Here is a 13059-nt window from a genome sequence, read left to right on the forward strand (position 1 = left end):
TTAATATCACATCAAAGAAGCAATATGGTACGGAAGGTAATTGCAATTTAATTAATTCGTGATAAATTAAAAAATAGAGGCACATCCTATAAAAATGTTACTGACAATCTGCTGTCCTCCTTTTTTTCATTTTGTTATTCCGTCAAAATCCTCAAGTTGACTAATTTAATCCCGAAGGCTTAAAGTTTACAGCATAGGAATTAAGGTCTCGTAATACTAATAAATTACAATTTCCTCTTACTATCCTCCCAAAAAATAGATATGTTGTGTATACGTAAGTTCGTTAGGCATTATATCTTCTTATTTCATCATTTACGCTTCATTTAATGGTATATCAGATTTCCATGAAGGAAAGGAATCCAAATCATGTAACTTACAATTCCGAAATGAAATTACTTATTGCAGTAAAAAAACATACCTATACTAAAATTTAAACAATATATCCTTGAGGAAACAGGAATACAACTGGAAGAAAATCTTCAATACAAGATTGCAAATAAATAAGTCATGAACCTATTGAATAATTGATTTTAAGCTTATCGATCTACAATGTTTGAAATTCACACAAAATATTCCAAGCTGTATTCTATTCTCGTTAAGAACTTTTGCATGCTGTATGTCCATACATTTAAGTTTGATAAGAACGATGACTTTTGGCATATTTAATTATTCATGTTGAAATTCACTCCATAAGTACCACTTGTAAAAAACTTGTAACTCCTCTGAAATTATTGCTTGACTCTACCATTTATTTTATCTCATACTTACTTATCTTAACTGCCCATTTTTACTTTTTATTCATCAGACGAGGTGATAAATGATCATTAAATTGAATCGAATGATTATCCTAATGGATTCATTATTATTTCATTATCTGAAGCTTTAATGACCATTATTAACCGATCATTCGTATCCTCTGTCGAACATTCTATTTTATTTAGGTTTATAAATATACGACGGCTAATTTACGAAACTTCATTTAAGTCAATAGCTTAATCATTAAACTTTCAATCCATCCAGTTTCAATGTGAAGAACAAAAAATCGATAAATGTTTCAAAAAGTTTTCTTTCCGAGTGAACCTTCATATCAATTTAAATTCAATGCTTAAAGCTTCATGTCATTGAAGCGGCAAATCTCTCGTTTTTCCCTCGATATTTTCACAAAAAAAAACTTTTCATTTTTTAAACATCTCTTTTATATTTAATGCTCCCGAGCGACACAAGTGAAAAAGGCACAGCCTAAGATCTTTTATTAACAGTGAAGTGGGAGTCATCTCAGTGTGGTCATGTAGCTTGGCAATTCAAAACTCATATAGAATCCACATTGAAGCAACTTTCATTTGATGTTAATAAAAGAACTTTGGCAGAAAATGAAAGTTCCGTATTGGAAGCTTTTTCACTTGTGTTGCTCGGGATGTTAGAAATAAGTTGAAATACCTAGTAAACTTTTCATGAAAGAGTTTACTCTGCTCAAATGAAATATTTAGAAAATTTTATTGATTCAATAAAGACTGCGATGTCGGATGTATTAAAATGGCAACTGCTTTGCAAACTTTTCAATCATTTGACATTTGAATTTTCTGATAGAAACTACAATAATGTATTGTCTATATACTATGGATTTTTATCCGGTTAGTCTTTAATCTATCAGTTTATACACATGCTTAAAAAAGAGTTCCCAAAGATAATTCTCTTTTAAAAAGTGTTTATCATGCAGCCTTTTGTTTACCAAACACAAACAAGGCTAAAAAGATATTAAAATATTAAAGTGAAAGACATTAAAGTTATTTTTTTTAAAAAAAGAAGTCTTAAATTTTAGATGAAACTTTCTTAGACAACAAAAAAACTTTAGTGTTCCTTAAAACAATGTATCTTTTCTTTGTTTTTCATGTTCAAATCTCTTGGAGTCACTTCATATATCCTTATAAACTTGAGATTACATTCTTTCTACATTGCACGTTATTGCTTCCGTTACCCCCGTGCTCTCTTTTCTTTTCATTCTTTCGTTGCTTTTTTTGATAATGTATAAAAGAAAAGAGTAAGGTATCATAGGAATGCAAAGGAGAGATTTATGAAGCAGTAAAAAATCTTAAGTGAAGAGAGGAGAAGAATCCTTTTGAATTTTTTCATTGAATTTAAGTGCATAACTTAATCTTACGACAGTAAAAATGTATAGTTAATGATGTTATTATTCGTATGCTTTGTAAAGTTGTTTTTCATCGCATCTGAAATTTGAAGATCCAAGAAAATTAAAGTTTAATTTTAAACCTTTAAAATCTTTAAAATTAAAAGTTAAAAATTTGTTTTTTCAGGTTCTATTCCTGCGGCTCCAGAAAATATTACGGTGACATTTATTAATCCAACATCAGTTCGTGTAAGCTGGCAACAACCAATGGATACTGCATATCCAATAGAAAAATATGATGTAACTTATAAGCCAACAGATGCAAGGTAACCAAAATAATCATGCTTCCATTCTTTTTATTTTGTTTTATGTTAAAGTTCATGCTTTGTTGAAACATTTTCATATCGAAAGTAATCATTAAAAATGCCATTAGATATGACATAATAATCATACTAATACAATTTTGTGCTACGTTAATTAATTATAATTAAATTGTCAAATGATGCATGTTATGATTTCAAAGCAAAATTTAAAAATTTTATCAGCAAAAAGGTTCTGATGATTTCCATATTTAAGTACAAATAGCTTCTTCTGCTTTATCTTCCAACCCACGAAAAATGACACATTAATTGAGGTTAAATTTAAATGTAATGGACGAAAAATAAAAAAAATGGCAGCAATATTGTTGCTCTGTTTATACTCAAAGGAATAATAAAATAATCTCGTTAATGTTCATAGATAAATAAAAACGAAAGGACGATGAAGCGAGGCGGTTTATTTTTCATGTAAAAATGCAAATAATTGATAAGATAGTGCTTAATTCCCATGTCATTCGCCTTACTATGCATAATGTAGCTTTACAAATGAGGGATCAAAAACAGTTCTTAGTATTTTCTAAATTATTGAAAATTAAAACAATTTCAAGCTCAATTCATAAGTCATTAGTCTGTAACAAAAAATACATAAAACAAAATTTGCATCAACCATATTGAGTGCTTTGCTTAAAATTTAATTCTACATTATGGAATATACTTTCAATGCTGCCAACAAGCGCAAAATAAATAAAAGCAAATAAGCATGAAAATATAGCATTTGCTAAGAGCTTAGGAAAATAAAATGGAAATTTTACAATTATTTTAGCTTTATTTCATTTAATACAGCTTTATGTGCATACACAATATGGTCTCTCATTCTTTATTTGTCCAAATGCGTAGGATATGACGGTTGACGGTTGTTTGTGATAATGTCAGTACAAATGATATAAGACAATGAACTTTTTCATTCTATTCAAATATACACATACAATTGCAACTCATGCCATGTTATTCATTAACCTTATTGCCGTTGAGTTTTGTTGCTTTATGGTGTCATTTGAAATTAGTTCATAAAGGAAAGTAAATTATAATTTTTCTATTTTATATTTCAACAAATTCCATACTACATTACGAAAATAAATTAGGAGATAAAAAATTCAATATTGATGTGCTTAAATGCTATTCAGCAACTATTTATCGATTGTCTATCAACCTGTCTAAACGCATCCGTTAGAACATTAACAAATTGATTTCCGATTTTCAATCAACATCAATCGACATTTGCATGTGAAAGCTGAAATATGAGTTTCGATTCTATTTACACCTGAAATGGATATTTGCTTCTAATTCCATTAATACAAAAATTGTTGTTATATCTTAAATTATGGAATAAAATTCATAAAAATATCATTTGTACAAAAGGAGAAAATGAGATGAATGTGCTTTATGATGCGACAGAAAAACTAAAACCTTGTACTGCATAGATCTATTTGAATAAAAATAAATATTCATGACCGGAGGGAAATGATAATGTTGTTAATGTATATGTAAAAATCCTTATGTATACTAATGTATACACATAAATAAAAATGGTTGTTTACTTGAATTTACATTAGCAGGAAAAATAATACAAGTTTATGGAAGTTAGGAAACAAAAATCTTCTCTGTTAGGATTTTGAATCATTAAAATTACGCAAACCCTTCTTAACAATCCACAAAATGCGTTCAGCATTTCTTTCATTTCTTCTTTTCATGTTGACGATGGTCAGTGACACTTTTTTTTATTAACCTTGATATTAGGCTTTTTTGTCCTGCTTAATATTCCCATTTTGATCATTCCATTTAATGATATAAATTCGTATTGAAATCATCAAATCGATTTTTGATGTCTATCAAATTAATATTAGTGTCACAAGTGAATATTCTATGTAAATAGTTAAACATTAATTTTCGATTATGTACAGTTGTAGTAATATGTACATAGTCTTAACATTGACTTAGATTGTTCCTATTTTGTTTATAAATTCAAAATATCAAATTGTAAAGCATGTAGGTATTTCTCATGAAGAATTTGATTAATTCCAATTCAATTTTGCAATGTTTAATGATCGATCACATTTTAAAATAAACAATTCTGTCAATCGTATTTCATGATTTGTGTGTTCTTCTTCATGAGTATTTCAAGACAGCTTCTGCCAATCTTTTTTAAATCTACAGATTTTTCAATTTAATAAGAAACAATATATTTTTTTACTGATAATCAATTGTGAAAATATGAACACGTTTTAATTGTATGTGTTCTGTATATCTACATGCTGGTACGTACTTTTGAATTATTCATATGTCGACATACAGTTTTTAATCAAGATAATAAATTACCTCAATTAAAATTAAGTTCACAGTAATTATAGATTTTTCCACTTGCTATTTTTAATTAAAATCTTCTTCCTCATCCTAATTGGCTATTTTTTATTTTCCAAAGAAATTTCTCACATTCTCAACTCTTTTCTCTTCTTTACTGCATACGATATAAACCTGATTTCTTTACAATGCAAAAAATTTCATGCCACGATGAAAACAATGGTATAGTAATACGTGACGTTATGAAAATTGCTTTATTCTCGAGATAATACGGAGCTTTACAGAAAAATCATATAAGATGAACAATGGCGTAGTAAGTTAGGAAAAGCAAGGAACTGGGTGTAACAACATAATTGAGAAATTCCCAACAAGAATTATAATTTATTGCTATATCCCGTACTTCATGCTTTTTCCGCTTCTTAGTTATAATTCATATGAAGTGATTTGCTAAAAAAATAAATTGTTCAAAAAGAGTCATGAGTGTGATCAGAACTAAAAAAAATGCTGTTGAAAGCTGTTTCTCATAATATATGAATTACTATCCTCTTCTATGACTCTCATAAAAAAATAACACAATCTTTCGTTTTCGTGAATAGTCATCCTTATAATAAGCAATGATTCCTTTCTACCATTTTTAAACCAACGTGAAATACATATTTGAAAAACCCAATGGAACGGTGCTTTGCTATTGATGATGATGATGCCGATGCTGGCAATGACAAAAGCACTTAAAAGTTTCACGTTCTGATAGAAAAAGGAACTGGATGTATATAGTTATTTTGTAATGTGAATAGAACTTTATCCTATAGAGCAGAGGTAGTCACAAAATCCCTAAATAACTATCATGACTTCCACTCTACGAAACTGTTATGTATATGGGTTAAATAAAGTGCATAATGTAATTTATGGTACACATGTCGTTCCGATTCTTTTTTGGAATTGTAATTCACTTGCATGATGTACTTTATATTATTCAGAGTTAGCACATTTTTATATGAATGACGTACTTTCACAGTGCATTGGTACGACATTGCTCTTTGCTTAAAAAGCTTCTATAAATCGAAAGCAATGAGACAAAAATTTTTATTGTGATTGTGTGACTCACTTATGTGTATTCTTCTTTGAATCACACCCGAACGACACATATGAAAAAGGCTTCCAACATTGATGCGGATTTCATATGTCATGAGCTTTGACGGAGCCTTCCTCATTAGTGTCGCTCGGAACAAGATGCCACGTGCAATGCACATGCCATTTTAACGTCGTTACAGTTAAATTCTGTACGCATAAAATATTTTTTATGATAAATGCTAAGGCTGTTCTATGTATAAGATGTGGAAATGCTCATATGTAAAATTTACTTTTTAAATTTAACGATTATTTCAATTACTCGTCTCGTTACCCAATTTTTAAACATTCAAGCTTGTTTTCTTTCCTTTTCCGCTTCAAATATGCTCATTCATTCTCTACCTTACAGCCTTGAAGGCATGCACTGTTTTTAAAAGAGCAAAGAACAATAAAAAAATTACTTAGGTATTCGCTTATGTATAGATTTTATTTAATTATATAAAAGCTTTTTTGGAATTCCCTTAAGTAAGTTACTAAACATTTAATCGCTTTCTGACATGTTTTCACAGTGTATACTTATTTCAAGCTATTTCACCGGGTTATTTTATGTTTTAATCACACGATTTACATAAAATGCGATGATGTTTCCTTGAAATTTTCTTAACTTCTTGCGAATCTTTTTTTAATTAATTTAAATTAATTTTAAAATTTAATTGAAAATCTACCTAAATAAGGACCTAGAATAAAATATTACTTGAAGACAGCCAAAAGCGCGTTGTTTCAAAAAGATTTTAAAGATACCTAAAATATTAAAGAGTGAAGACAATGAACCCTTTTTGTTCATTGTTTTGAGAATATTTTGGATTATCAAACCTTTTTATCAAGGCCAGTTTTCAAGTTTTATGCTTTAGGCAAGCTTTAGGTTAAAAGTCTGTCTCCGACGACTATTCAATTGTTTTGATTATGGTTTTTGCCCTTTTTTTAACTGTATGCTTCTAAAAATGTACAAATTATTCAACAATAAATTTTTAACAATTTTAAAAACAGTGGAAAACATTAAATAACAGCTTAATATCGACACAATGTTAATCTAAAAAGGATGTTCAGGTCGAAAGCTTTTCTGGTAATCGATCTATGTCAATGATTGCTTCACATGTGACGTTTTTCCCTAACCATAATTTTATGTACAAATAAGTGGATATGTACGAACAAAGTATTACAAAAACAATAGCAAATGAACTAGATTGAAGAACAAGTAACTGTAATTCAGTAAAGGCGCATTTTGTACATAAATTTCATAATCGTTGAATTTGTGGAAGCTTAAATTTAAATTTGGGGTTTCAAAAATGTTATATAGTACATAAGCTTTCAAATTTGATTGTTAGCTAGGCATAATGATATACTATGAACTTTTGATTTATAAGCCTTTTAAACTTGCTAATAATGAAAGCATTCACGAAAATAGACGAATGTAAATAAAAAATTCAAGCTCTTACATTAAAATGAAATTGTTCTAAGGTAACATTTTCAGTAATAAACTAGCTTTTGACAAACGAAGATGTCAATTAGGTGTTTATAGTGAATAACACTTGAAAAGTTCTCAACTTTTTATTACAAAGTTCTCAGTCAATTATTCAAAGCATAACAAAGGAAGTTTTTTTTATATTTTTTTCATTCTTAAAGACATCAAAACCTTGAAAGGTATGAAAAAAGATGAAAGGCGCAGTAAAGAAAGAAAAATAAAAGAATTTCTTGTGAAGTAAGGTTTTCAAGTTTTTTTATGTGCTTTAATATAAAAAATTCTGTACAATTGATTTATTAAACGATAAAACTTGAAGAAACCTTTTGAAATTTCCAGATGCTTTTCTATGATTTTAAAAACTTTCTTCTTAGATGCTCCTTATCCATTATTGCTTTTTTAAGGATTGACAATAAATAAATTATGGTGGATCTATAAAGTTATAACTTCCTTTAATTTAGTTTTTCATCATTAGAAATTTAATGAATTGCCTGAAATTAAGCAATAATTTTCAAAAATCTGACTTAAATGTCGTTCTATATATTTTCTTGAAGAAGATGAAGACATCATGGAATTGGCATGGAAAATATTAATAATATAACAAAAATAAATAAAGCGGAGAAAATTCAAATGGTTATTTCCTTTTGCAATTCATACTCAAACCTCATAGGATTGACCTTTCATCAAATTTTATTGAATATTTTCATTTCCAATATCCTTTTTCGAGCTCAACACAACGTTCGATGTACTGAAATATTCAATGAGCTACCTTCTTGAATGTATACAGGCAGTTTTATAAAAGTACAATTATGATATGAAATGTTTATAAGCGATTTTTTTCTAATTCTCAAGTGAAAAACACAAGTGAGTCATAATTTTTATGCTCATATTCGAGTTCTCCTAATTCTTTATTTTTCGTTATCAAAATAACTTCGACGCAGTTCATTCCGTAAGGAAATTTCCATTGCCATGGATTCCGTATTGTAAAAGAAAAAGTCGACATTTTATACTTTAAGATTGTTTTGGAGCGTATAAGCTTTCAACTTCGACAATCTCTCAATATCGACAATTTATTTCATGTAGCTTTTGTATGTTATGTTGACGACGAGAATTATATTCTCACTACCTGGAAAACAGCGTTTTGAATAAAAATAATTTTGAACATATAAATTCATTTCACTTTTATGAGTTCAGCTTTATACAACCCCAAGAGATATAAAATCATGGCACATAATTTGCAAGTGATTTGTGGAACTGTTCATGAAATGAAGGAATACTTTTCCACCTTGAACAAAGAAAAGTCGTTCAATTTTTCATATATTCCTTTCTATATTTGTTCACTTTAGAGAAGGATGAATAATTTAAAGCTTTTTTCCGTGCATATTGCATGAGCGAAACTTTCATTCTCTGTTTTACTTTCCATTAATTTTTTCCATCCATCCTTTCCACATCTACTTTGTCAAAAATTAAATAATTGCAATTTAAATATGTTTTTGTGGATATTATGATAATTAATTTTAAAATTAAAGACACACAAGAATTAATTTAACTTGTCGAAATATTAACGCTTAAATGTATAAGCATGTTACATAGCACAATGAATTAATGTCAACAGAAACCTTAAAGGCATTACATGTATGTATCTCGGGCAACATAAAACCATGAAAACGTACATGAAATTCACTTATTTCTCAGTTGCTTAGTCTGCCTGTTTTTGTTTTGAATTGAATAAGATGAAGCCACACACAGAAATGTTTTTGTAGATACCTTAAAGGCTTCAGACACATTAAGCCCGTTCAAATACGTTTAACGTTGACGAATAAATTCAGATAAAATATTTTTTTATAAGCATAAGCAATAACATTCAAAATCTTTATCAACTAAAATGCTTACAACATTGATTCCATTATATATTTTTTATCTACATCAAGTGTTCTTTTATATACTCTAACAAAAGCAAATAATCATCATGAGAATATTCTGTTAGCGATAATGGCTATGATGAGTTTCGTATAAGAAAATATTTACTACAAGTTTTATAAACAAAAAATACGTGATGAGCTTTCAGTCTTTTTATTCTTCAGAAAATGGACATGATTATTAAGAGATGGAACAGAAAAATAAATTAACTACAATCAATGCAATAGCTGAAAAGTTTTTTGCCGACAAATTATTAATGAGTTTGAAATAAAATATTTACTTGTTTTGTATCCGAGCGACACAAATGACGAAGACTCCCCACGGAGCTTTTATGACTCTCCTAAGCTATTTTATTAACAATAAATGGCTGCCTTATAGTTTCCACATGAAGGCGCTTTCATTTGGTATTAATAAAGAAGCTTTAAATGAGCCTCTAAATTTTTATTTGTATCACTCGGGTTAAGTTGCAATTTAAAAAAAAAGCTCTTCAACCCTTAAAAATTGTCTGAAGCTTTTCCAGAAAAAGGATTCGTTTTTTCCGATAATTACAAGTCTGAAACATTCAATGTCTTTGAAAATAATTTGATATTAAACTAAAAGTGAGGAGGGTCAGAAGGGCGACTGAAAATTTAGATTTTTAAAAATTCACACAAAATAAATATGCAGAACAACTAAGTCAAAACCATTAATCTTTATATACACAATTAAATCTTCTTATTATCCTATTCTCAATTGTTGTATTCAGGTTTTGAAGACAATAAATCTTATTTTTATTAAGAAATCACTTTTGACATAATTTCTCATTAAGTTTGCCGTCAGTTCTTTTTATCTCTTGTCACATTATTTTAGCAATTATAAAAAAAAATTCACCCACATTATCAATGTAATTAAGTTGTCATAGTTTCTCTCAATGCTTATCTTTTTTTCTGGAATTATCCAGAAATATCTGTCTGTATATTCAACTGAATTTAATTAAATACATTTAATTACTAAAGTAAATCCTCATAATCCAATAAAAATTTATTATTCTGTAAGTCACGTTCATTATTAATTCAAAAAATTAATTAATTACATTAATGTAACCATAACAAAAGTAACAACTTTTCATTTCGATTCAAAATTGACAGAATTTTTGTTGAAATTTTCGTCATGCATGCATGGAACTGCTGAGTATTAAATTGACCATATTTGATTAATAGATCTGATAATTTCAAACTTTCTCCTTAAAGATAACAGAATTAAATCACATTATGAATTCAGACCTGACCATAATTTTCATTTTCCACAAAATTCAGTGATTCAGAATAATTTTAATATGGTTGAAAAAATTTAATGTAAATTATCCTTATTTACTATATGAAGGAAGAATCAGGAAGCTTTTTTCAATTTTGCGAACCATGAACAAAATAAAAACATTACTCTCAATTAATGTGAAGATGCTGTAACACAGTTCCGAAATTCATGTCTGAACTCATTAAAAGTTTACTGTCTGCTTGTGGCTTTGATGGATGAAAATGTTAGGAAACTGACATTTTTAAAATTTTTATTCTCTTGATGTGACCGTAAAATAATATTTAAGTTTAGAAAAGCTTCTAAAATCTTTTTGACATAAGCATGTAAACTTTATTGTTTTATCAGTATGAATGATCTGAACCAATTGTGAACCGCAACAGAAGTTACTCATTTTAAAATATAGAAGAAATTAATAATATTATGTATAATGTGTATCATGCATAAACAACTGTGCAGGTCATAATAACTGCTTGCATACAACAGGCACGTAGTCAGGGAGAAGGGAAGCTATGAGTAAATAAGATTCAAGATGGCTACGCCCCTATCACTCATTGTATTACATATCGCCATTAAAACATGTTTGAAAATGTGAATTCATTTATATGATCTAGTTGCAGCATGCTATACATTCTCATGTGATTAAAATGAATTTTAATTAAGCTTCTTGTATTCACTTTGCTTAGAGCTTTTTTAATTTATTATGTTTTTAAGGGATGAAAGAATGCAAACATTTTCATTATAAGGTGACTTTTTTAGTTGCTCTTTTTGTTTATTCTTAAGTTTATTTTCATTTATAGTAGAAATTCATAAAGGAACATAATTGAATTCATTCACAAAGTTACAGGGTTATTGCGGTCGTGGCAGGAAATAGTGAAGCAGTTGTGCTGGGTGGACTTATACCTGATACACAATACCAATTAGTAGTAGCAGCCATTTGGAGCGGTAGAAAATATCGAAGTCGTGCCATTATTTTTAGAACATTAGGTGAGACGGAAGGTAAATCAGATTACATCAATAAATGTTTTCCATGAATTTCATCACTAATTTTTTTTAATTAAATTATTATTCTTAACAGAATCACCGAGAACATCACCACAACAAGACTTTCCAATGGATGGACCTCCCAATCCGCCTTTAGCCGATCCACGGTATCGAGAGGCTAATATATCTGTAAATTCTACAACAACGACACGAGCACTTCCAACGGTATGTGATGAAACTTAATACAGTTTCATGATTTATTTATTCTTTGGTTCTATATTTAACATTACTGATAAAAATCAATATCAATGCGATATTGAACGTGGATCAAATTAAGCTAAGCTTTCAGATTCTTGATAAGCATATGTTTGCGCATAGATAGATGAGTAGACAATGTTTACGTAAAATTTATTAGTATAACAACATCATGTCGAGCGAATGTTTATTCTTACCAGCTATATCTCTTTGTTACTTTCATTAATGAAATTCCAACCGATATTTTTATTTATCTCGTGTTGATTCATTGATTAATATAAATGTATGTATTATAATGATATGAAACTACGTCAATAATATCATCTCATTGCAGATACGTGGCATCGAAGTAGGAATTGTTGTTTTAGTTTTATTCGTATGGGCTGGAGCGATAGCATTATTTTTTAATCGATGGGGCAAAATTCGAATGCTTCTACCTTATCAACCTGATTATAAACAAGATCAATTGAAAGTGCCTGGCACTGGTGTCTGCGCGGCAGGTGCCTGTAATGGGCAACATTCACATCAGGTAACATCACTTACGGTAATGAAAATCTTTACATTTTATCTTATCTCCTCTCTCATTCATCATTTAATTAACTTTTATAAATCGATCTTTTTACTTTTATTAAATTTACTTCTCCAAAAATTGAATAATGTTAAGTATTTATTTACAAAATTTCTTTTGATATGATTATGAAGACATACTTTTATTTTTTTACGTTCTCTTAAATTTTTATTTTTATTTATTGCGTGGGAATTACTTACGTACAACGAGAGAAGAAAGACGTAATGATATGTCGATAAAGACTTAGATTCTTTAAGATTTCACCAATTTATTATGCACAAACATTTTGTGATTACTTGTACATTAAAAAAAACTGATCTTGTCTAAAGCTATCAGAAATGATGAATTACTTCTTTTAGACAAACAAAAACTAGATCCAAAAAAATTTTCTATACCTTTTTTGACAATGGTGTAAAGAATTTATTTTATTAAAATGCTGCACATCCTTTCGATTAGTGTTCCAAAACAAATATGAGGAGTTCATTACTAAAATCTACATCATAATCAAGACTTCAAGGCACAATAAGCATATATGTATGCTTCTCTCGGTAAATACTGACTACTTGTATGAAGAACAAAAATCCAAAAAAAAAATGATTTCTATTTTTGTTTTACGTTCATTATTTACCATTCAGTATTTTGTATTATTTATCAT

General features: G+C 28.7%; 1 protein-coding gene across 4 annotated transcripts in view; it reads left to right on the forward strand.

The window, feature by feature from the left end:
* LOC139093113 (uncharacterized) overlaps positions 1-13059 on the forward strand; it is a 34309-nt gene that overhangs the window by 8531 nt on the left and 12719 nt on the right. The window contains exons 3-6 of one of the 4 annotated variants that reach the window (XM_070643721.1): positions 2313-2451; positions 11439-11596; positions 11676-11806; positions 12171-12380. In XM_070643721.1, coding sequence (XP_070499822.1) covers positions 2313-2451; positions 11439-11596; positions 11676-11806; positions 12171-12380 — 638 coding nt within the window. The remainder of the gene's footprint in view (positions 1-2312; positions 2452-11438; positions 11597-11675; positions 11807-12170; positions 12381-13059) is intronic. The other 3 variants (XM_070643725.1, XM_070643724.1, XM_070643723.1) reach the window with 3 other exon arrangements.

The sequence above is a fragment of the Chironomus tepperi genome, unplaced genomic scaffold (genome assembly GCF_022539635.2).
Source record: "Chironomus tepperi strain 1889 unplaced genomic scaffold, CSIRO-AGI_Ctep_v1 contig_323, whole genome shotgun sequence".
In the NCBI taxonomy this organism is placed as follows: domain Eukaryota; kingdom Metazoa; phylum Arthropoda; class Insecta; order Diptera; family Chironomidae; genus Chironomus; species Chironomus tepperi.